The sequence below is a fragment of the Primulina eburnea genome, chromosome 6 (assembly GCF_022965805.1).
Source record: "Primulina eburnea isolate SZY01 chromosome 6, ASM2296580v1, whole genome shotgun sequence".
Classification (NCBI taxonomy): domain Eukaryota; kingdom Viridiplantae; phylum Streptophyta; class Magnoliopsida; order Lamiales; family Gesneriaceae; genus Primulina; species Primulina eburnea.
The window spans coordinates 31,043,052-31,066,146 of record NC_133106.1 but is presented as its reverse complement, the minus strand read 5'-3'; the positions used below and the strand labels follow the sequence as shown (position 1 = coordinate 31,066,146).

Genomic DNA, 23,095 nt, shown 5'->3' with positions numbered 1-23,095 from the left:
AATGATGTATAAATTTCTGATAATTGAACTGTCAAGATGGGATGGAAAAATCATACCAAACATTCAACATATTATCTTATCATTATATAATATAAAGATAAATATAATGATAAGATAATATGTTGAATGTTTGGTATGATTTTAACATGAGTGATTAAATTTATATATTGTATTGTAATGACAAAATTAACCCTACTATAAAAACTTATATTTCATTCTTATCAAGATCTTATAATTGCATGTCTCAATTCTTAAATTATGCTATATAATATATAATATACACACACACATGTATATGCGTGTGTGTGTATATTTTTGTGTATATATATATGTATCTATATATTTGTATATATGTATGTATTTAATAAACATTTAAAATTAACGGAAATGATTTAAAATATTTAAACAAAGAGAAACCAAACAAGAAAGCCAAATTAAAACAATCGCATATCAAAAAAAATAAAACCAAAGTGAAGTATATATGCGTGTGTGTGTATTTTTGTGTGTATATATATGTATCTATATATTTGTATATATATATATTTAATAAACATTTAAAATTAACTGAAATGATTTAAAATATTTAAACAAATAGGTACCAAACAAGAAAGCCAAATTATGGGTTGTTGCCGATGGAAAATTTGGGGGCTAATAATGTCATTTCATATTATTTATTCTTTTATCATGGAGATATCACTAACTTTTGGTGGGATGTTTTCTCCATGATGGATCACCATTATCACGGGCCCATTTAATTTTTGCGGGCTTTTAAAAAGTGAACCAAACATAGGTTGAAGAGTGATAAATTATTAATCACTTAGTTATCAAACGCACCAAACTATGTCTATATCCCTTAGTTATCCTATCATATGTACCAAACTATGCCTAATATGATAAAGACATGGTTTCATTATCTCAATTTACTTGCTAAAATGTCTATTGGTGTTAGCGTAAAATTTTCTAATCTAGAAGGACAAAATATCTCCATTTCTCATGTAAGTTATTAACAAAAATCTTTATTTTATAATGATTAATATTATGGTTTTTCATCAAAAAAATAAAGCAAAAATTTGTATTAAACGGTCCAATGAATCGTATTTTGTGAGACAGATATCTTATTTGGGTCATCCATAAAAAGTATTACTTTTTATGCTAAGAGTATTACTTATTTATCTGTGAGACGGGTCAACCCTACAGATATTCACAATAAAAAGTAATACTCTTAGCATAAAAGGTAATATTTCTTCATTAATGACCCAAATAAGAGATCCGTTTCACAAAATACTACCCGTGAAACCGTCTCACACAATTTTTGTCAAAATGTTTAAGTGAATTTCCAAAATTAACCGTTACCAAATGAAAAATAAAATAAATAATTATCAATTTAATTTGTTCTATTAATTTTTTTAATTAAAATTTATATTGTGTGAATATTACTGTTAGTTTCACATGGGTTTCAACATCTAAATTTCCGCGATAACTATTTCACTTCAATAAATTAACTATCAAGCAATAAATATTATTCTACTTTTTTTTTTTTCTATATATAAAAAAATTTCATTTAATCATATATATAGTAAGGATGAATTGAAATCCACCCGACATTTATCTATGTGGTAGTACTGTGAATTTATCGAATATTCGAATGTTCCATAACCCGATGCCCATCATTTCTTAACTAACAATAATCAGCAACCAGCTAGGTGGCACTAACTTTTTATAATTTTTATTTGAAAAATGTATAACATAAATTCTGCTTATTTGTTAGATCTTACGATTCAATTTGTATTTTTTTTTTTTAATTTATGCACTTTTGAGTGTCTGAGTTATTTATCCAATTTTTTCTATGTATAATGTGTGTTGAAATATTAATAATATGAACGAAATGGTATATTTTGTTGAGAAAACAATATTTTGATTGTATAACTCAAATATTTTATTTTATTTTGTTATCGGGTACTTCAGTTCACTAATTTTATTATTTTTCATCATAGTACTGACATGACATCAGGCACATCAGAAATATCTTAGGCAACGTTATCGTTTTACAATGTCACACGTCAACAATGCAATAAAAATTTACCAAAATTGAAAAAAATTATTACAAGTCAGTATATTAAGACTATTAACAGATAATATAAAGCCAACAATGATTTATAATTTTGTGATATTCGAATCTATTTTTCGAGGATAGTTCTTTTTTTACTTTTGGAAAAGGTTTCGGTTTAATTTTCTCATTGTAACATGTAGTTAATTAAAAAGCGTACCTAAAGTTGGGTTAAATTAATAATTTTGTTATGCAGCCTCAATAATATATGAAGAATAAATATTTTGTGAGACGGTCTCACGAATCTTTATATGTGAAACAAGTCCAACTCTACCTGATATTCACAATAAAAACTAATATTCTTAGCATAAAAAGTAATATTTTTCATGGATGACTCAAATAAAAGATCTTCTCACAAAATACGACCTGTAAAACCATCTCACACAACTTTAGAAATATTTCAGTTCGACACATAGGTTGTATCATTATTTTAATTTAAACATGACTAGACATGAAATGAACTAATCTTATTCATTTAAATTAATCATTACACTCCACCAAATCAGATCAATGATATAAGTAATTGACACATCACTTATTTGTATCTATTCTTAAAAACCATACCCTAAATTTCAAATATGCAGCCTCAATAATGTCCTAAGGCATCTCGATTCTTAGTGTTGCTTCACATATTTTAAAAATGTTGCATAAATTCAATGGCATACACACACTCTGCCAAAAATGAATTTGGATGATAATCAGTATATATGGATAACATAACGATGTATAACTAATAATTCGTAAAACTTGAGTCAAACGTTGGATCGAACAAAGATGTGTCGTGTGTAGATTTGTTTAATATATAATAAATTAATATAAATTAGACTCAACAAATTTTGCTACCCCCTTTCTTATCTGATAAACACCAAATCAACTACTGACTCACAAATTCAAGTTTTTAAATCGATTATTAAAGCATTATTTTAGAGGAGGGGAATGGGTTGGATTAAGGAAATGAAAGGGACCAAATAATTGAATAAACCATTTTGTCATTTCCCAAAGAAAAAGTGCTACCACTTTTTGGGTTTTGTTCTATTAGATTTTAGGCGCTTTTGGTTGTTATTTTCCCTTTAATTATACTTCAAAAATATGTGAGAGTACTCAATGTGTCACTCACACAATTTAGCTTTACAAAAGAGAAAGCCCACTTGTATCTTGCTACGTAAATGTGGATTTGATGGGGGGATTTGGTTATGTCATTTGTTTCTTGATTTAGCCATAAAGTGCATTTCCACCTGTCTGCGTGTTACGTGGTATGTGATGAAGGGTTAATCTTCGGAGGCGATGGGCCAAAACTAGTGGAGCAAGTATGAGTTAAAAGACAATCGTGCTCTCTTATTGTTTCTTTGTAATTTTGGTCATCGTTCTCCGATATTTTGTTTTGTTTTTTTATAATTTTAGTTTTTTTTCATGAAAATATTGATGTGTCATATGATACACATGAAATATTACATCAAAATCGTATCATTGTCATGTCTGTGTCATATAAAATAACAAATTAAGGGGAAAAACAAAAGTAAAACTGAAATTCCGACAAGATTACGATCAAAGTTGTACATTTGACTTGTTACATGAACGATGAACATTACTCTTTAGAATAATGAAAATGAACTAGTAAAAAAAAGTGTACACTATAATTAAAATAAAAGTTTGGATTAATAGTTTATGGGTATTTAACATAAATTTGACGAATTTAAACAAGAATCATCCAGTTATCGGTTTAAGGTGATTCTCAAGATCATAAAAATGGAAATACATATAACTATTCCACCAACATTAAGATCAAATAAATAATGCAATATCAAGTCCATATTTATAACATATAAAATGGAAATAATCATGGGAAAAAATTGTGTGAGACAGTTTCATGGGTCGTATTTTGTGAGACGGATCTCTTATTTAGGTCATCTATGAAAAAATATTACTTTTTATGCTAAGAATATTACTTTTTATGTCAATATCGGTAGGATTGACCCGTCTCACAGATAAAGATTCACGAGACAGTCTCACAAGAGATCAACTCAATAATTAATAATATGAAACTAACTAAATGAGAAGTCTAAATTTTCCCGGAAAATGAATGAATGACCAATGGATTCCAACAAAAAGTCCAGAAATATGGTTGGGATCTTATTTTATATTAATCATCTTGCTTCTAAAGTATTCTGATGAATTAAATATACAAGAAATTTCATATTCAAATCTATTGTAATTATCCATAAATGAAGTTTTAATATTGAAGAAACTAACTACTCCATTGCAAGTAGCCTCCAAACTCCAAGTCTTCTATTTCCCTGGAGACCGCCTATTATATTATATGTTGACCTATAACATGAGATCATCTTAAAAAAAAAAAAAACCTTACTCATATCTCATGTATTCTTACCCCTAAGAGCAACCAGATATTCAACCAACCAATAGGTGAAATTATCATATAAAATATTTAGAGAATTAAATTTTTTTAGTTAATGTGTTTCGTATACAGCGATCGATTTTTTCTCCAAAAGATTGAGAGGAGTTGATGTTTATATAAATATATTAAAACTTGATTTTACATATAGATAATTATATATATAATCGAGTTTGGTGTTGGATGATAAATTTCATTTTAATCGATAAATGTTGTTCTCGGTCAATATTATTTTAACTTTGATACAAGGTAAAAACTTGTGTGAGACGGTCTCACGAGTCGTATTTTGTGAGACAAATCTCTTATTTTGGTCATCCATGAAAAAATATTACTTTTTATGCTAAGAAAATTACTTTTATTGTGAACTCATCTCACAGATAAAAATTCGCGAGACCGTCTCACAATAGACCTACCCTTAGTTCAAACGTTTGCAACGTTGTTTAATTTATTTTTTCTTGATTTTTCATAAATAAAAAACCCCCTTATATGAATTAATTAATCCATTCCAAACATTTTCAAAAGGAGATTAATAAAACAAGAAGGTGCACAAACCAGCCATATTTTGATATGTTTGGTTGGCTTTTCTTAGATGGAGCAGCATCAAACACAGAGATACGGATACCAGTGCCAGCTCGAGATTACCCATGAAAATCACGATCGCACATTCTTGGGAAAAACCATTTGGTTTCCCGCGGAAATTCCAGCTTTTAACTGTAAAATAAAGCAACCCAACATCCTTTTTCCGATTCTGTCACTGCAAAATTCTTGAGAAATTCTTTAAATTTTCATATATTTATTTAACTGAGAATATTCTTGGAGTGTGGAAGTTTGTTTGAAACATTGCTCGTCTCCGAAGACTGAAATCCAACAACTGTGAAAGTCAAGTCATAAAAGTGAGAGAGTGGGACTAGTAATTGTTCAAAGCCATTTTGCCCCAGAAATAATCAATTACCCGAATAATTCATCACAATTTTTTCCTCCCATTTTCTCTATATCATGTTGTTTTTAAGTATATATGTAATATAGTATAACATAATACATAATATAAAACCATTATTGTCCATCTTTCATTTTTGTAAGTGGTGAATTTACTCTCTGGGACGCTTTGATTAGCGCAAAGATTGAAGACCGTACCAACTGAAATTTGTGGGTTTTGCATGTCTTTTGGTTTTCTCCGAATCTCTTCCATGTAATCTCACAGTACTCTAGCTTTCTTTCGAGTCCCTTCCCTTCTTCTTTCTTTTAGCTGTACTTTTAACATATACATCGGAAGCTCGGATCAAGCTTCAACACCCTTTTTCTCATTTTATAATATATTTTTTGGCCTTTCTTACAACTGGGTTTTGAGGTATTGGAGTTGAAACATCCTTTTGGGGATGTTTGCTTATTTCTTGGAATTTTTTTTCTAAGTTTGTGGTGGTTGGGGGGAAAAGTTCTTACTTTTAACTACTTCTAAACTCCTGGGTATTTAATAAAATCCCCTTCCCGTGAAAGACCTGCACTATAAAACTCCTTTCTTGTTCAGAAAAGCTGAGATTTGACAGTGAGAGTTCAAAATTTTGATGTTATTACAGTATGACGAGAAAAGGTAGAAAAACGAGGCTACATTTCCGCGATATCTACTCGTTTAAACGTAAGAAGGCCGGATCACATAAAGATGATCATTCAAAGATTGGAGGGCCAGGTTTTTCCAGAGTTGTGTATTGCAATGAATCAGATAGTCTGGAGGCCAATCTCAGAAATTATGCGACAAATTATGTTAGGACAACCAAGTATACAGCTGCAACTTTCTTGCCCAAGTCTCTTTTTGAACAGTTCAGGAGAGTGGCTAATTTTTACTTTCTTGTAACTGGTTCTTTGTCCTTCACTTCTCTAGCACCTTATTCTGCAGTCAGTGCTATCATTCCTTTAATCATAGTTATCGGAATAACCATGGTTAAGGAAGGAATTGAAGATTGGAGGAGAAAGCAACAGGTATTTTGAATCTATTGTGCTGATTTTGTCGTTATTTTTAGCTCTATAAAAATTGTTGGTTATTGTTATTTAATGTAATTAATATACTTTTTGGAAGTAATTGGAGATTTTATGCTTATGCTTATTGAAATGATTTATGGAAGTTGGTTTTTAAGGCATTTTGTATGCTCAGATTGAAAAAATTTGTTGATCTGAAATAATTAGGATATTGAAGTGAACAATAGAAAGGTGAAGGTACATCAAGGTGATGGATTTTTAAAGCCCACCGAATGGAAAAATCTGAAAGTTGGAGATGTAGTTAAGGTGGAGAAAGATGAATTTTTTCCAGCAGATTTGTTGTTGCTCTCATCGAGTTATGAAGATGCTATCTGCTATGTTGAGACTATGAACCTTGACGGGGAGACAAATTTAAAAGTCAAACAAGCACTAGAAGTTACCTCCTCTTTACATGAGGATCACGAGTTAAGCGAATTCCGGGCAGTTGTTAAATGCGAGGATCCAAATGCTAAATTGTACAGTTTCGTTGGAAGTATGGAATTCGAGAACCAACAATATCCTCTTTCTCCTCAACAACTGCTTCTCAGAGGCTCAAAACTACGGAACACGGGTCATGTATATGGAGCTGTTATTTTCACCGGTCATGACACGAAGGTAATTCAGAACTCAACCAGCCCTCCTTCTAAGAGAAGCCGGATTGAGAAGAAAATGGACCATATTGTCTACTTTTTATTTGGTGTTTTGTTCTTAATGGCTTTTGTCGGATCAGTTTACTTTGGTGTAGTAACTAAAAAAGACTTGAAAAACGGACACAAAAGGTGGTATCTTAGACCGGATAATGCTAGTGTTTTCTTTGATCCGACAAGAGCTCCAAAAGCTGCTGTATATCACTTCTTGACTGCCTTGTTGCTGTACAGTTACTTGATTCCAATTTCTTTATACGTGTCAATAGAAATTGTTAAGGTCCTTCAAAGCATTTTTATCAACAAAGATGTTCATATGTATTATGAGGAAGCTGACAAACCTGCTCATGCCCGCACCTCTAATTTAAACGAGGAATTAGGCCAAGTTCATACAGTTCTTTCTGACAAAACCGGCACATTGACTTGTAATTTGATGGAGTTTGTTAAATGTTCGATCGCTGGCATTGCTTATGGACATGGTGTGACAGAAGTTGAGAAGGCAGTGGCGAAAAGGAAAGGGTCTCCATTGACAGTAAATGGAGAAGATTGCAACGAGATCTCGATTGGTAGTCATAAAAGAACAGTAAATGGAGAAGATTACACCGAGATTCCGATTTATAAAAAATCAGTTATCAAAGGTTTTAATTTCGATGACAAGAGAATCATGAATGGGAATTGGGTAAACGAGTCTAACTTGGATATTATTCAGAAATTTTTCCGGGTGCTGGCAATCTGTCAAACAACCATACCTGATGTTGACGACAACACAGGAAATGTCACATATGAAGCCGAATCACCTGATGAGGCAGCTTTTGTTGTTGCAGCGAGAGAATTGGGCTTCGAATTCTTCAAAAGAACACAAACAAGTGTATCTGTGAATGAATTGAATCCAGTTTCTGGAATTATAGTTGAAAGGTCCGTATATTTAGCATGCCGTGTAGTATTTACTCTATGATTCTGTCTGATTGATATATAATTGTGCATATTCATAAAGAAATTTCCGATGATGCAGATTGTACAATCTGTTAAATGTTTTAGAATTTAACAGTTCCAGGAAGAGAATGTCTGTTATAGTAAGGGATGAGGAGGGGAAGATATTGTTATTCTCCAAAGGTGCTGACAGGTTGGTTATTCTTTTGACTTGGTGCACATTTTCAACACTTCAGTTATTATATGCATTTACCTTTCTTTCATAGCTAGCTCTTTTCATGTCTGCACTCTCTGTTCTGTTTGGATCCATTGCAGCGTCATGTTCGAGAGGCTCGGTGAGAATGGAAGGGAGTATGAAGAGAAAACCAGAGAACATGTGAATGAGTATGCTGAAGCAGGTTTAAGGACATTAATTCTTGCTTATCGGGAGCTTAGTGAAGAAGAATATAAAACATTTGAGGAGAAGTTTTTGGAGGCCAAAAACTCAGTCAGTGCAGAACGTGAGGCAATGATGGATGAGGTGTCTGCTAAGATAGAAAAAGATTTGATACTCCTTGGTGCGACAGCCGTCGAGGACAAGCTTCAACATGGGGTTGTTTTCGATACACTCATGCTGAATTCCCATAAACTAAATCTATGTAATAAGATTTATCCGAAATTTTTTGCCTTCTGTACAGGTTCCTGAATGTATCGACAAGCTTGCACAAGGTGGAATAAAAATTTGGGTTTTGACGGGGGATAAGATGGAAACTGCCATTAATATAGGGTACATTCTCATCATGGTTATTGTATATTATATCTTGGCTACATTACTTTTTGGTGCATGTCTCATTGTAAAAAATCAAATTTGCAGCTATGCTTGTAGCTTGCTAAGACAAGGAATGAAACAAATCACTATTACCTTGGAGACTGCCGAGATCACTGCTCTGGAGAAAATCAGTGAGAAGGATGCAATTGCTAAGGTAAAATCAAATCAAAATATTTGAAAGATCGCTGTCATTTAACTGTAAAATGGAGAAATGTTGTTGAAACAAAAAGTTAATATTTTCTATGGACTACATTTCTTCTTTTTATTAGGTTTTGAAGCAAAATGTACTCCAGCAGATTACTAATGGGACGGCTCAGATTGCTGCATCAAGCTCTGGGGTGTTTGCCTTGATCATTGACGGGAAATCTCTGACATATGCATTGGAAGATGATATCAAAAAACTGTTTCTCAAACTTGCAATTAGTTGTGCATCTGTAATATGCTGCAGATCATCTCCGAAACAGAAAGCACTGGTGAGTCTGTTTCCTTAACAAAATTTTCCTTTCTTGATAAAATATTTTGAACTTTTAAGTAACTGTTTCTTTCTTTATGCTTTAAAGGTAACGAGGTTAGTCAAAGAAGGAACCAACAAGACAACTTTAGCTATTGGTGATGGAGCTAACGATGTGGGAATGCTTCAAGAAGCAGATATCGGAATTGGAATCAGTGGCCCTGAAGGAATGCAGGTGGAGAACGTTACCATATTTCGTGTTCGCTGTCCTGAATGCTTGATAAATTGACTGGTTTTACCTTTTATCTTGTATATTTCATCCCCACATCAAACAGGCAGTCATGGCAAGTGATATTGCAATTGCACAATTCAGATTTCTTGAACGCTTACTTTTGGTGCATGGACATTGGTGTTACCGAAGGATTTCTTCAATGGTAAAGTTTATCGAACTTCAGTGTTAGTTTAAAGATTTCGTCATTCTTGGGCCTTCAATTATCTTCTGTGGGTGCAGATTTGCTACTTTTTCTATAAGAATGTTACGTTTGGTTTCACCGTTTTCTTATACGAGGCTCATGCATCATTCTCTGCACAACCGGCATACAACGACTGGTTCTTGTCCCTTTACAATGTATTCTTCACGTCGTTGCCCGTTATTGCACTAGGAGTCTTTGATCAGGATGTATCTGCTAGATTCTGCCTGAAGGTAAAATATTTTTCTAGTTTATATGGAATATTTTGTCTAATTTGGAGCATTATCAATCACCCTCAAGTCAGAGAACCACAAATATCTGGGTTACTAAATGAGTTAAAATATTTGAGTACTGAAGTACTACACGCTATAGAGCTTTTAACAGCTTTTAACACACGTCAAACATTTCACTACTGTATCAGACAGTTTTTTAGGAACATGAAACTGAGAAAATAATCTAGATTCCAAATCAATGTTGAATTAGTTTTCTTTCATTGCTTGAATCACGTGGCAGTTTCCTTTGCTATACCAAGAAGGCGTGCAGAATGTCCTCTTCAGCTGGTGCCGTATAGTCGGCTGGATGTTCAATGGAGTTTGCAGTGCCATTATCATCTTCTTCTTCTGCACAGAGGCCCTAAGTCTCCAGCCGTTCAAAAAGAACGGTAAAATAGCCGAATACCAAATTCTTGGAGCGACTATGTACACTTGTGTCGTCTGGGTCGTAAATTGCCAAATGGCAATCACCATAGATTACTTCACATTAATACAACATATCTTCATATGGGGTGAAATCGCCATATGGTACATCTTTTTAATGGTATATGGAGCTCTGCCTCCCAGTTTTTCAACAACAGCCTACAAGGTTTTCATCGAATCTCTTGCTACAACTCCTTCTTTTTATATTTTAACGCTCTTTGTGGTCATCTCGGCCCTCTTACCATACTATGTATATAGAGCAATACAAATGAGATTCTTACCTATGTACCATACAAGGATACAGTGGATCCGGTATGAGGGTCTTTAGATGATGCTGTGTATATCGTGATATGGTGTTGCAAAGAACGAGCCCTTTGCGAGATAAAAGATCGTAGATATCAATTACTTGTGAAAATGTGATCATGTATAGAATCGTACAGTTTAGGTGTATCAAATGTTGTACCAATCAGCTACGTATTGGGGACACTAGAATTCATTCAATTTTTCCAAGTAAAAATGGATGGTTTTGTCATACATTTAGTTAGAGAACATAAGTTGTGAGAATGGATGGTCTTTGCCCAGTTTTTCTACTGTGATCCAGAATACCAATCAGTAATAAGTATTATCTCACAGATAATTCATATTATTGCATGAAGCTGGACAAATTTTTTTTTAGAATAATTATTTTGATCTATCTGACATAGTTTGTTGCATATGTTTAATGAATGTAAATACAAGAACACAGATATGCTCATGACTAATTGATTATATATATTTACACAAGTAATATTTGTACCAGATATTTAAGTATTACTAAATGCACACTTTGGAACACTATTGGCAGTAGTATTAACAAATAAGTCACTAGTTGACATCATTTGCCATTTCTCCTTAATCATGTGCACTGAAAGCCTAACTATACAAAAGGAAAACTCATTTATAAACAACATTCAATTAGACCAAGTCATCATGTCATATCCATCATCACCGAGCCATTTCATTTCTCCAGATGAGACTCATGAAACCCAAAAACAAAGAAACAAAAACAGTTGTCATACATACCAAATGATAACAGATTTGGTCAGCTAGGAGACCGTGAGTCCGAGATACTCGACCCCGGATCTTCCCAAAACGTTAGCAAACTCATTGAAACTTATGACACCATCGCCATTTGTATCTGCCTCTTGCATCATGTTACTTAGCTCGCGATACGTCAAGGGCTGTCCCATTTTGGCCATCTGCCCTGCCAGCTCGGCCATTGTTATGTAACCATTTCCATCACGATCAAAAGATCTAAACACCTCCAAGAGTTGATCTTGATTGATCAAGATTTGTTCGTTTAAATCAGGCAAAATGGCACCCACCAATTCGTCGAATTCAATGGAGCCATTGACATTGGCATCCATGTTGGCTAACATGGAATGGAGTTGGTCGCCGGCTGGTTTGAGACCGAGGGATCGGAAGAGCGCGGCTAGCTCGAGCTGCGTGAGGCTACCGTCCCGGTCCATGTCGAACCTGTCGAAGATGTCTTTGAGTTGTTTGAGTTGCTCGGATTGGATTTTGGCCATCATTTTGGCGTTGGTGTTGGGGGAAAAGTGCGATATTTTTGTTTTGTTGGCTTCGGTTGGTTTTTGGAGATCAATGTTTGTACGTTTGTGGTTTATTTTAACATTGGATGGATTAATGGTTCATAACGATGGAGTTATGGTGGTTTGTGTGAAGATAAAAATATTTAAATGTGCTGACTTTGATTTGGAATCTTACTAACTAGTTTTGGAAATTGTCAACTATCATATTCTCAATACTATTTTCATAAATCATATTTCTTTGACTTAAAAGAAAATAATCACATTTCTCTTCTACTAACTATATATTATTTGAATATATGAACATAACATAACATAAGTTACTCTTTATCTTTTTTGTTGGGTTAAACGTGTATGAATAATAGTAATATTGAGATGGGTGCTTTACTGAGAATTTCTCGTGCTTCAAGCTACTCAAGTTACATCATTTGATCTGGTTGGTTCGATTAACCATAAAAGAGAAGCATCATATCTTAATGGATAATACTGTCTCTATTGGGGACATAACCGTCGGTATGTGAATTGTAAGAATGGTTTCTAAAGAATATGAGACAATACCAGTAGATAGACACGCACATCTTCGGACTCATGAAACTAACAGTCTGACCCATTAGCACACAAATAAATGTACTCTTCTATGCCACGAGTATAATTAAATAAAGTCGCGCCTTGACTAACAACTATAACTTCTAGACTAGTGATAAGCATTTGAGCCTAAAAATCAAGTCTCTCAAGAAGCATATTTTTATAGTTCTTGGGGGAAATGTTAGGCTAAGCATGGAAAAGTAAAAGTAGTACCGAGTTTGACAGTTTTCTGAGAAGTCCTTGTGCGTCAAACTGCTAACATTGGGACGTTGTCTCTGCTAGGGACATGACCTACGGTAGGAAAATGATAAGATTGATACAGCACCAACAAATAGACACGTAAATCCTCGGGCTCATGAACCTGACAGCTCGACCTATAAGTACTCAAGTAGGCGCACTCTACGTTGTTACGGATATAAAGAAATAAAGTTGCGGCTAACAATTATCTTTTTTGGCCTAATGATAAATGTTTGATCTTAATATTCTCGAAACGCGTATATTGATCATGTTATAATATTTTTTTTGAGTTGAGGGAGATTACAAGTACAAATTTTTTATGAAACTACAAATTTACCCCTTGAAAATGCCAAATTTACACCTATGAAACTTCAATCATGGAAAAATGCTACTGGGAATACAATGCCACATGAATCAATTGAAATATTTAATATTCAATCAGATTTCAAATGATGATTCGGTATCTTATTTATATATTTCTAGTGAATATATCAAGTACATTTACATATATGCTTTTCATCTGTGTCTTTGATAAATATATATGTCATTAATCTAGATTCATATAAACCATGAAATATAAACAACATATTTCCCATAGGAACTCCATGTTTTTCATGAAAAAATCAAATATTACAAAGTATGGATGCTAAGGGAAGTTGAAGAACCAAACACATTCAATCAAATGAGGCCTAACATCCTCGTAATCAATCTCCTCTTGTCTCAAACACCAACTTAAGCTCCTTGAACCCTGATCCCGACCCCAAAAACTCCCAAAACAAAACTCACCCTTGTTCGAAAGATCGACCAAAACCCGCTCGATCTCATCCGTGGAACAACCTAACCGTAATGTTCCATCTGGAGACAACCCTTCCACTTCAATCCTGAAGGAGCTGTTCCCTTGGCTTCTCAAACTATCTTCATCATATCCTACTACTTCAATATGCGTGATCTTTGTTCCTCTCTTTCGGGTTCGAAGTTTCCTGGCATAATGTTTAGCTTTTCTCAGAAGTTTCTGAGGGAGTTTGAGCAGTAAGAAGATGAGGATTTGAAGGATCATACATTGGCAGCAGCAGGATATGACGATGCAGTCGGCAGCAAGGATGTTTCGGTCTTCCATGTCGTTTTTCTTGGAAGAAGTGGATGGGGAAAAAGATGTGAATGGAGGAGGAGAATTCGTTCTGCTGTTACTTAAAAAGGAAGCAGTTCCTTGTGTGTGGCGTAATCTTTGAAAGGCAAGTATCTATGATGTGTGAAGCAATAAAATTTGCAATTTTGTAAAGCTAAACTTCAAAATTTAATTACAAGAAATGCCTAAAACATGGGATTTTACTCTGGCGTAGATAGATTGATTTCAAAATAAGATGTACAAGCAACTGCCAGAGAGTTTGGGGTAGAAAAACCTCTCTACAAAACATGAAGAAAGGAGGCTCAGAAGTTGATCTTAAAAGAAGATAAACTACGTAAGCAGCTTCCGGAGTTCCGAAATTTTTGTGTTAAAGATTTTATAAACCAGTGCCTTGGTTTCTAATGATGGAGGGGCGTGACGAACTGCGAAGTATTGTTTTGCAAGGAAGGAGCAGGTGTTCCCAGCTTGATAACTTGTAGTCAACATTTCATGTAAATACTTGGAATGTATTCAGACATGGCTTGAATCCTCTTCCAAAGTTACAAGAAGCTTGTTTTTGAAGGAAGTTTAGTTATTATTTAATTTTATTCAACGTTGGACCATTTAATCTCTATGTTACGTAAAAAAGAATCGAAGAAGGCAAGCAAAGTATTTGCGAACCTGGGATCAAAACTTTTTCAATCTCGTCTCGATTACTGATACGAATTAATGAAATTGAATAGCAAAACTGGATCAACTTTATTAGAAATCAATGGATACTGCAACTTTGCTCTTATTTACAGGGAAAAAATGAACCAATAAATATATATATGAACCAAAGCCTACCTACTCGAAAAACTTAATTCATATGTATAAGATAATCCGGGAATAACTGCAGTTACATTTGAGGCCAGAAATATTTCAGCTAGCTGGGTTGGAAAACTTTGGAACGTACTCGTACGAGCTATTTACTTGGTTCCTTTCGCTGCTCCAGCTATCTTGACTGAAGAAATCTGTGCTATAATCTCGACTACCGAATGCCATTCTCTGGAACAATCTGATTTCTTCAGACTGTTGTGCGGAGTTAAAAACTTCACTATCACCAACCTTCATCCCATTAGACAAGTCCATGCTGTCGAAAGCTCTCACGATCTGAGAACAATCCCACGTTTCCAGAAAGTTCGTTAGAGTCGATATGCTTGGGTAAAATTGGCATGTTTGATGTAAATTAGATTGTTGCGTACCTGTCCCATCATGGGTCTTTTGGCTGCTGAATGGCGCACGCAAGCAGCCGCTGCTTCAATCATACGGAACATCTCACTGTCAACGTAGTTTTCTTCGAGCCTCGGATCCACCAGCCCATCAAATTCTTGGGTCTCCATTGCGTGACTTATCAGAGGTCGTGCCTAAAACAGGGATAAGAAATTATTACAAAGGAATACTTTTGGTCCGACATTATATTTAGTTCCTATCACCAAGGACAAGGATAAGCATTTCCGGATAGGATTTAGTTTTTTGGGATCTAAATCCAATTCCAAGATAATAACTTACCCATTCGACTAGGCTTTCCTCTCCTAGAGGCTGAGACGTATCTACGGGCTTGCGCCCAGAAATCAACTCCAAAAGTACGACACCAAAGGAAAACACGTCGGATTTTTCAGTCAACTTCCCACTCGATGCATACTCAGGAGCCATATATCTGAACACAAAGCGGTCAACCACTGAGTGTTGGGACAAGAACAAGAACAAGGTAACATATGCAATCTATTGAAGCAACCATTTAGCTTCCATTGAGAATGAAGAGTTCTGGAATACTACTTACCCAAATGTCCCCATTACACATGTGGTAATGTGTGTGTTAGCGTCCATAGCTAACTTAGCAAGTCCAAAATCGGAAACCTGAAACATAGATGTTATACAGATGTTCAGAAAGAAGAACAGTGTCCGATGGAAAGTGTGCATACCCGTGCTTCAAAATTGTGGTCAAGAAGGATATTTGATGATTTGATATCTCTATGGATTATACGAGGCTGACCTGATAATTACAAAGCAATTTAGAAAACTATATCCTTTTTTCTTTGACTGATAAAAAGTGACAATATGCAAGAACAGCTTACAATCTTCATTAAGGTAAGCTATTCCGCGAGCTGCACCAACAGCGATCTTCACACGAGTGGCCCAATTCATAACAGGACTGCCTCGACCTGGAAATAAATAACAGAAAATCAATAACCATTTCATCAGTAATCCAGCCCCAATACCAAAAACTAAATTTTACCGCGGAGATGGAAATGTAGAGTGTTATTGGGGACGTATTCGTAGACAAGAAGCCTTCTGTCTTCAGAAATGCAATAACCAACAAGTGAAACCAAATGGCGATGGTGTATACGACTTATAATCTCGACTTCTGATTTGAATTCTCGCTCTCCCTGTCGTCCACCGATCTTTAACTGCTTGACAGCTACTTCTCGACCATCTGCTAGTTGTCCTTTGTAAACAGAACCAAATCCACCTTCCCCCAAAAGATTTTGGGCTGAAAATCCATTCGTGGCCTCAACTAGTTCCTCATAGGGGAACAAGGATCTTGAATTTCCAAACCCACCTGACTCATTGGGTGAATGAACAATGCGGATACCCGAGCCAGCTCCGTTGCTGGATGCTGATGTTTGCACCTTCAACATGTTGGAACCTGGTCATAAATCAAAATATTTCTTTAATCATTTTCAACTTCCAACAATTAAAAGGTTAACTTTTCCAAGTGACTCTGGTATATATATATAACTGCAAAACAAACTAACCTGCTTCGGGAGAAGTATCAATGGTAGTAGGCAAAACATGACCGCCATTTTGCCCGATCGCCTTTCTCTTGCGCTTCCACACACAGCACGCTGCAGTTCCGAAAACAACAAGAAATAGGATACTGAGAACCAGCGAAATTGCCACAGTACCTCCGGTACCGATTCCTTCACTACTAGGGGATTGTAAGTTGTTCCGAGTATTACCGGTTGCATTGTTGGTGTTTGGGTTAGCCAGTGGCTCAAGGGTAAGTAGAGGAGGAGAGAAGGACGGTGAGGAAACGGTGGATGGAGGTGGTGGTGATGCTAGCAATACAGGTGGCGGAGATAAAACGTTAGGAGGATATAAAGATGGTGGAGATGCTGGCGGAATGGGAGGTGACTCAGAGTTAGGTGGTGGCGGAGGGGGTGAACTTCCAGGAGGTCGGCGTGCAGGTGGTGGAGGTGAACTGTCAGGTGGTCTACGTGCTGGTGGAGGAGGTGAACTTCCAGGAGTTCTAGGTGCTGGTGGTGGAGGTGAATTTTGGTGTGGTGAGGTAGATGGTGGCGGAGGTGAACTCTCTGTTGGGGTTGAAGTTGGCGGGGGTGGAGCATTTTTAGGTGGCTCAGGCGGTGGACTTTCAGGGATTGGAGGTGGATTTATAACCGGAGGAGGTGGTGAAATGGGAGGGTCGGATGGTGTAGGAGGTGGTGGAGAGCTGGGGGGTGGAGATGCTGTTGGAGGAGTTAGAGTAGGAGGACTCAAAGTTGGAGGCGGCGGAGATGCTGCGGGTGATGGAGAAGCCGTGGGAGGCGATACCAATGTTTTCGGAGTGGGATTCGGCGGTGAAATGGTGGTAGGTGGCGGAGATGAGTTTAACTGGGGCGGAGGTGCACTAGAAGTGTCTGGGGGAGGTGGGCCGCTGGCATCAGGGAGTTGCGGTGGCGCACTTTCGGCTGGTGGTGGAGATGCACCAGAAAGGTCTGGCAGAGGCGGACTCACCGAAGGAGGAGATCGCGGCGGAGGCGGATTAGCCAATGCAGGTGGTGGAGGTAGGTCTGGCGGAGGTGGAGGAGCACCGGGAATCGGAGAATTTGGTGACGGAGATGAAGATGACATCGTCCAAATCAACCAATTTTCACCATTTCAATTGCATTATCTCAAACTTACTTTCCAGGCGATGAAATAATCAAAAACATAGTCACTTCTTACTCAATCAAAATCGCTTCAAACTATAAATAAATTCAAACACAAAAGACCCAATCTTTCATTCCAAAAGCCAAATCTTGATCCAAATTTCAAATCCAAAGCTCAAAATCCTCGATCAACAACATGAAATCCAGCTTTTAAACACACAAACATGCAAAACCCAGATCATCAAACCTCCACAATATAATCCACTTTCTCAGGTAAAACTTCTCATCAGCAAAGTAAGAGATTTTGGATGCAGCCACGTTTGATTATTTCACAGAAATTAGGAAGCTTCCTCTAGTAATTTTGAACGTTAAACCGTGTGTCAAATCATAAATGATGCCAAATCAGCAGCATTCAATACAAAACAAGTAGAGGGAATTTTGATTTCCAGCTTTTGAGTGTGAATTCAATTTATTTTTTGTTATCATCGTAATTCATATTATTATAATAATATGATTTTGTGTGTGCTCGTGGAGATTACGCTTGCTTGAGTTAAACGTTAAAAATTATATACACAAAAATTTGTGAGAGACGGAGTCGTATTTTGTGATACTTATCTTTTATTTGAGTCATCCATTAAAAAGTATTACTTTAAAAATATTATTTTTTATTGTGAATATCGGTAGAGTTGACCTGTCTCACGAATTTTTATCCGTGACATGATAAAGATTCGTGAGATCGTCTTACAAAAGACATATTCAAATTATATATTGAAAATATACTTGGATCCATTTACCATTTCTTCCGGAGTTTTGGTCATTTTGCCAATATTTTTAGGAAAACTTTACGAGGTGAGTAAATATATTGTTTTAATCTTTGTTATCAAATATAAATATAAATATTATAAAATGTCAGAAACTTTAGATACAACTGAGGTGAATGAAAAAACTCGAAAATAAATTTTTATAAGTTTCACGTTGTATAATAACCTCGATTAACTTTTGAACATAAACTTTGCTGGATGCAAATGTTTTCGGACTAATAAAATGATTTAAATAACATTGATGGATATACAGTTTGTTGTATGTCTTCATAAAAAAACCGTTCATCGATCATTTACCAAAGTGTGCAAGTTAAATGGACTGTTTTCATTTAAATGTAAGAAACGAACGATTACGCAATTATTTAAAAAGGATGACAAACATTTAGATTTCGAACTTTCCTCATATACCATTTTAAAAAAATATATTAATTGTTTGAATGTAATTCTTTAGTTTCGATGATAAAAAATATATCTAACTGTTATATGATTCAACCGTGTTCAGACTCTTTATTTTCAACATATTTAGTCACAAAATCAGACTTCTCAATGTTCAAATCTATCCTACCTAGCATCAACTATGTTATATCATAAATTTTTTTTGATTAATCATGCATAAGAAACAAGACCATGAAAAACAGAAAGTTGTTGCAGTTTTCTCTCTCATTTGGATCAAATTTTCAGAGCCGTTGGTTACTCTTTCAAGCAAGGCACCAACAAATCATTATGTGCAACGTATTACAAAATTGATTCATGAGACATTATCACAAGAATTTTTGTGCTAGTCTGTGAGGCCCGGGGTCGAAAAGAGCGGGGGGTGATCGCCGATGTCATGAGGTTGCACGGACAATGAGCATCTCCTGGTAGGATTCTAGGCGGAGAGAACATGGATGAACTGATCTTACATCGGAAGGAGAGGGATTCGGAAACTGTTCAGTTATGGGACTGTGCAGTTGAAGATGGCTTAAAAGATTTGATAGGTATTACTCATATCAAAAAGGTGCATCTTCTTTACTGTAGCTCATCATATAAAAACTCTAAAGTTAAGCGTGCTTGACTTGGGACAATTTTAGGATGAGTGACCCCCTAGAAAGTTTTCTAGGGTGCGTGTGAGTGAGGACGTAAGCACGCTGGAAAGACTCGTCATGATACAGTGAGGACAATCGTCGAATCTGAGGCGTTACATAGTCTTTTAGTTAGTTTTTTGAAACCTAATTAATCGTTTAGTTGAAGGGAAGTTTGCATATTTTACTAACAAAAGAACTTTGACATTTTGAAGTTTCTAGTGTAAAAACCTTTAAACTATATTATCAATAGAAATGAAATTTATACTAAGCGACATGTATACATTCGATTTTAATAGGAGCCACTAGATTGGGTGGTTGTGCTTATTAGTTAGTAGTGAAACATGTCTTATTATTGATTTTGACTCCTCTACTAGTGATTAGTTTTTACCCTTGTTATCTCACTTCTTTTACGGTTCATCATAGTTTTTCAGACCATACAACAATGTCAGCAAGCTGATATAATCTATTGTGAGAGCTTTCTAATAAATCACTCATTTCAATACTTTTCTCAATCAAATACGCTTAACACACACTTACATCATAAAAATATTACTCAAATAATTAAAATGCGTACATGCTATATTCTTTTTAATGTACTTAATTTAAAATTTTATGATTAAATTAGCAAGAAAATATTACTTTGTATTTTATAAAAACTTGATAAAATTTTTCTAATTAATATTTCATTTGACACGTATCTATACTATACTATTAATTGAAATCAAATCACATGAAATGACTAACTTTCGAAACTTTTTCGGCATAATTTTGAAAAAAATGATTTTTTTTTTCACATTAACCCAACTCAACAAATGTTTCCAAATAAAATAAAAATCAATAATATTATCAGAAGAAATCAAATGTATTTTATACTTAATGAGTCATTTTATTACTGAAAATTATTATTTCTGATTAAAAAGAAAAGGCAAAAAAAAAAATTGTATACTACTCTCCAATTAATTTGAGTGTGGCCCATATACATGCCAAAAAATAAAAGTGTCTCATATCTTTTTGGGCCTACACATGGATAATTGAGCTTCAATTTAAAACTAAAATAATAAATTTTTAGGCTTCAAAAACTAACCAATAATTTTTATTTGGGCCCTCTTGGTGTCTGGACCTGAGACACAGGCTTCTTGGACCTATCTCCTAATTTCGGCCCAGATGTTCCCCTCATAGCTCAATTAGTTTAATATGGGTTTTTTTTTATTATTATTATTAATTTGTTTTTAAAACGCAAATTATCCCACGTGGACGAGCATCCGTGCTTACAAAGTACGGATAATGCTCCACCACCTCACCCCACTATATTATATTAATATTATTAATATTGTATTTTAATATTAATATTGTATTTTTATGTTGGATTGAAATTCAATTAATAATAATAGCTTAAATAGAAAATAAACAATGTAAATTTAGGAATAGACTGAAAATATCGATAGTATATGCTAAATTTAAACTTCTTATTGTTGTATTGATGAAAGACTAATATTTTTATTCTTCTTAATTTTCTATCTTCAATCCTCTCATATCTCTAATTTTTCAATCATCCAACCAAATATTACAAAATATTTAATAATTATCATATATTATAAATATTTATATTTTTATATTCTTCAGTCGAATTAAATTAATTTTTAAAAATTATAATAAATAATAATAATACATTTATAAAGAATGAGGTTGAAAGCACGGATGCTCGTCCACGTGGAGCATCTGTGTTTACAAAGCATGGATAATGCTCAACATGGTTCATTCATTTTGCAACATGGTTCATTCATTTTGCAACATGGTTCCGTCCATTTTGTTACTATATAGAAAAGGTTGAGAAAAAAAATTAAAAGTTTATTGAAAAACCAAGTTTGCATGTTTTGGGAACAAAATGATTTTGACAATTTGAATTTTTTAATTTAAAAATTTTGAGCGAGCTTATTAAGAGAAAATGAAATCTAGTTAAGGTTTTTGAACATGTATATTTTTTCAACGAATCCGAGAAAAGGGAAATTTAAAATAGTCTTGCATATTTCATTGAATCAAATATAGTCCTATAACTATGTTTTTTTAATCAATTTTAGTCCTTGTCAAAATCATGTAATTAAATAGCTAATATCTTTGTTAAAATTTATAATTAAGTTATCAAATACGCGTACACATCTCGGGAAATTTTTTAACCACGTACTTACAAAAATTTAACGATAGATATTTGAGGATCGCTCAACCCTCAAGGTCGTTATATGCTTTATGTATATTAGGGGGCATAAGATGGGTGGATTTCGGTATGAAGCTTGAGGTTGGATACTCGGATATTGGAGATGAAGTAAAATGTGTAAACGGATTATGTATGCTATCTTAAAAAAGATGGTGCTTACGCTATGGTTCCTGTTGTGTATGTAGACGATGTCGCGATAACCGGAAACCATAAGGATTCTATGTTGGCTCTCAAGAAACATATGCATTCTGTCATACAAGTGAAGGATTTGAGAGACCTGGAGTATTTATCAGGGATCAAGGTGGCTCGATCTAAACATAGTATTTACTTGAATCGACAGAAATATACGTTGAGATTGTTGTCTGAAGAAGGTTTAGCTGGTGTAAAACCATGCGAAACTCCGATGCAACAGAATTTGTGCATAACTTCGAATGAATATGACAGAACTATAAAGAAGCAAGGGTCAAAGGAGGTGCAGCTTCCAGATTCTGGAACATATGTTATGTTGTGCAAAACTTGAGCAGTTAATGCATGTGCCTAAAGTGTCTCATGTGGAAGCTACTAACAGAGTATTATGATATTTGAAGGCCACTCTGGGTTTAGGTATATTGTTGTCTTCAAAAAGTTATTTCAATCTTAATGCATTCTGCGATTTAGATTGGGGGACGTGTTCCATGACTAGAAGATCAGTAACAGGCTATTGAATAAAGTTGAGAGAATCCTTGATGTCCTGGAAAACAAAATGACAAAGCACTGTATCAAGATCATCAGCAGAGGCGGAGTACAGTGCAATGGCCACTACCACATGTGAGATTACATGGATTACCTAAGGATCTGGGAATGAATTTGACACCCTGCAATTTTGTTTTGCCATAACGGAGCAGCAATACACATAGCTGCAAATTCAAACATATCGAGATACACTGTCATTTGATCAGGGAAAAGATCCGAGAGAAGCTGATAAGAACATCACATATCGAACAAGTGAGCCACCTGGAGACATCTTCACAAAAGCTCTTGGGAGGAAGAATCAGCATGCCTATTTATTG

At 34.9% G+C, this 23,095-nt stretch overlaps 4 protein-coding genes across 6 annotated transcripts; 1 reads left to right on the top strand and 3 right to left on the bottom strand.

Moving 5' to 3' along the window:
- Window positions 1–5,109: 5,109 nt before the first annotated feature.
- Window positions 5,110–11,119, top strand: LOC140834222 (putative phospholipid-transporting ATPase 9). Of its 3 annotated transcripts, XM_073198959.1 has the most exons (12): window positions 5,111–5,706; window positions 6,092–6,491; window positions 6,696–8,086; window positions 8,184–8,294; window positions 8,417–8,693; window positions 8,779–8,867; window positions 8,955–9,063; window positions 9,179–9,382; window positions 9,470–9,595; window positions 9,696–9,794; window positions 9,872–10,063; window positions 10,344–11,119. In XM_073198959.1, exons 1-12 carry the CDS (start codon window positions 5,675–5,677, stop codon window positions 10,851–10,853), a joined length of 3,540 nt encoding a protein of 1,179 aa, XP_073055060.1. In that variant the 5' UTR covers window positions 5,111–5,674; the 3' UTR covers window positions 10,854–11,119. The 3 variants fall into 3 exon arrangements, with proteins under 3 accessions (XP_073055061.1, XP_073055060.1, XP_073055062.1); XM_073198961.1 differs by lacking the exon at window positions 10,344–11,119 and having other exon boundaries at window positions 9,700–9,794; window positions 9,872–10,048; XM_073198960.1 differs by lacking the exon at window positions 10,344–11,119 and having other exon boundaries at window positions 5,110–5,706; window positions 9,700–10,004.
- A 138-nt stretch (window positions 11,120–11,257) lies between these two features.
- On the bottom strand, window positions 11,258–12,182 carry LOC140834231 (probable calcium-binding protein CML15). The gene has a single exon (XM_073198979.1). The coding sequence runs from the start codon at window positions 12,094–12,096 to the stop codon at window positions 11,611–11,613; it is 486 nt and encodes a 161-aa protein (XP_073055080.1). The 5' UTR covers window positions 12,097–12,182; the 3' UTR covers window positions 11,258–11,610.
- Window positions 12,183–13,349: 1,167 nt separating this feature from the next.
- Window positions 13,350–14,404, bottom strand: LOC140834232 (uncharacterized). The gene has a single exon (XM_073198980.1). The coding sequence runs from the start codon at window positions 14,048–14,050 to the stop codon at window positions 13,580–13,582; it is 471 nt and encodes a 156-aa protein (XP_073055081.1). The 5' UTR covers window positions 14,051–14,404; the 3' UTR covers window positions 13,350–13,579.
- Window positions 14,405–14,791: 387 nt separating this feature from the next.
- On the bottom strand, window positions 14,792–18,399 carry LOC140834224 (proline-rich receptor-like protein kinase PERK9). The gene is made up of 8 exons (XM_073198965.1): window positions 16,837–18,399; window positions 16,317–16,727; window positions 16,156–16,242; window positions 16,003–16,073; window positions 15,861–15,937; window positions 15,590–15,737; window positions 15,283–15,444; window positions 14,792–15,190 (listed from the first exon to the last, which is right to left on the bottom strand). Exons 1-8 carry the CDS (start codon window positions 17,930–17,932, stop codon window positions 14,960–14,962), a joined length of 2,283 nt encoding a protein of 760 aa, XP_073055066.1. The 5' UTR covers window positions 17,933–18,399; the 3' UTR covers window positions 14,792–14,959.
- Window positions 18,400–23,095: the final 4,696 nt, after the last annotated feature.

What these genes read in the sequence shown, in the direction of transcription:
- LOC140834222 (XM_073198959.1), top strand. Translation starts at nt 5,675, where the DNA reads ATGTCTTTTGGTTTTCTCCGAATCTCTTCCAT. An exon ending in CTCCGAAACAGAAAGCACTG is followed by an intron (nt 9,383 to 9,469) that starts GTGAGTCTGTTT and finishes TATGCTTTAAAG; the next exon opens with GTAACGAGGTTAGTCAAAGA. An exon ending in CTGCTAGATTCTGCCTGAAG is followed by an intron (nt 10,064 to 10,343) that starts GTAAAATATTTT and finishes ATCACGTGGCAG; the next exon opens with TTTCCTTTGCTATACCAAGA.
- LOC140834231 (XM_073198979.1), bottom strand. Translation starts at nt 12,096, where the DNA reads ATGATGGCCAAAATCCAATCCGAGCAACTCAAACAACTCAAAGACATC.
- LOC140834232 (XM_073198980.1), bottom strand. Translation starts at nt 14,050, where the DNA reads ATGGAAGACCGAAACATCCTTGCTGCCGACTGCATCGTCATATCCTGC.
- LOC140834224 (XM_073198965.1), bottom strand. Translation starts at nt 17,932, where the DNA reads ATGTCATCTTCATCTCCGTCACCAAATTCTCCGATTCCCGGTGCTCCT. An exon ending in TGATACTTCTCCCGAAGCAG is followed by an intron (nt 16,728 to 16,836) that starts GTTAGTTTGTTT and finishes ATTTATGACCAG; the next exon opens with GTTCCAACATGTTGAAGGTG. An exon ending in TCTACATTTCCATCTCCGCG is followed by an intron (nt 16,243 to 16,316) that starts GTAAAATTTAGT and finishes ATTTATTTCCAG; the next exon opens with GTCGAGGCAGTCCTGTTATG.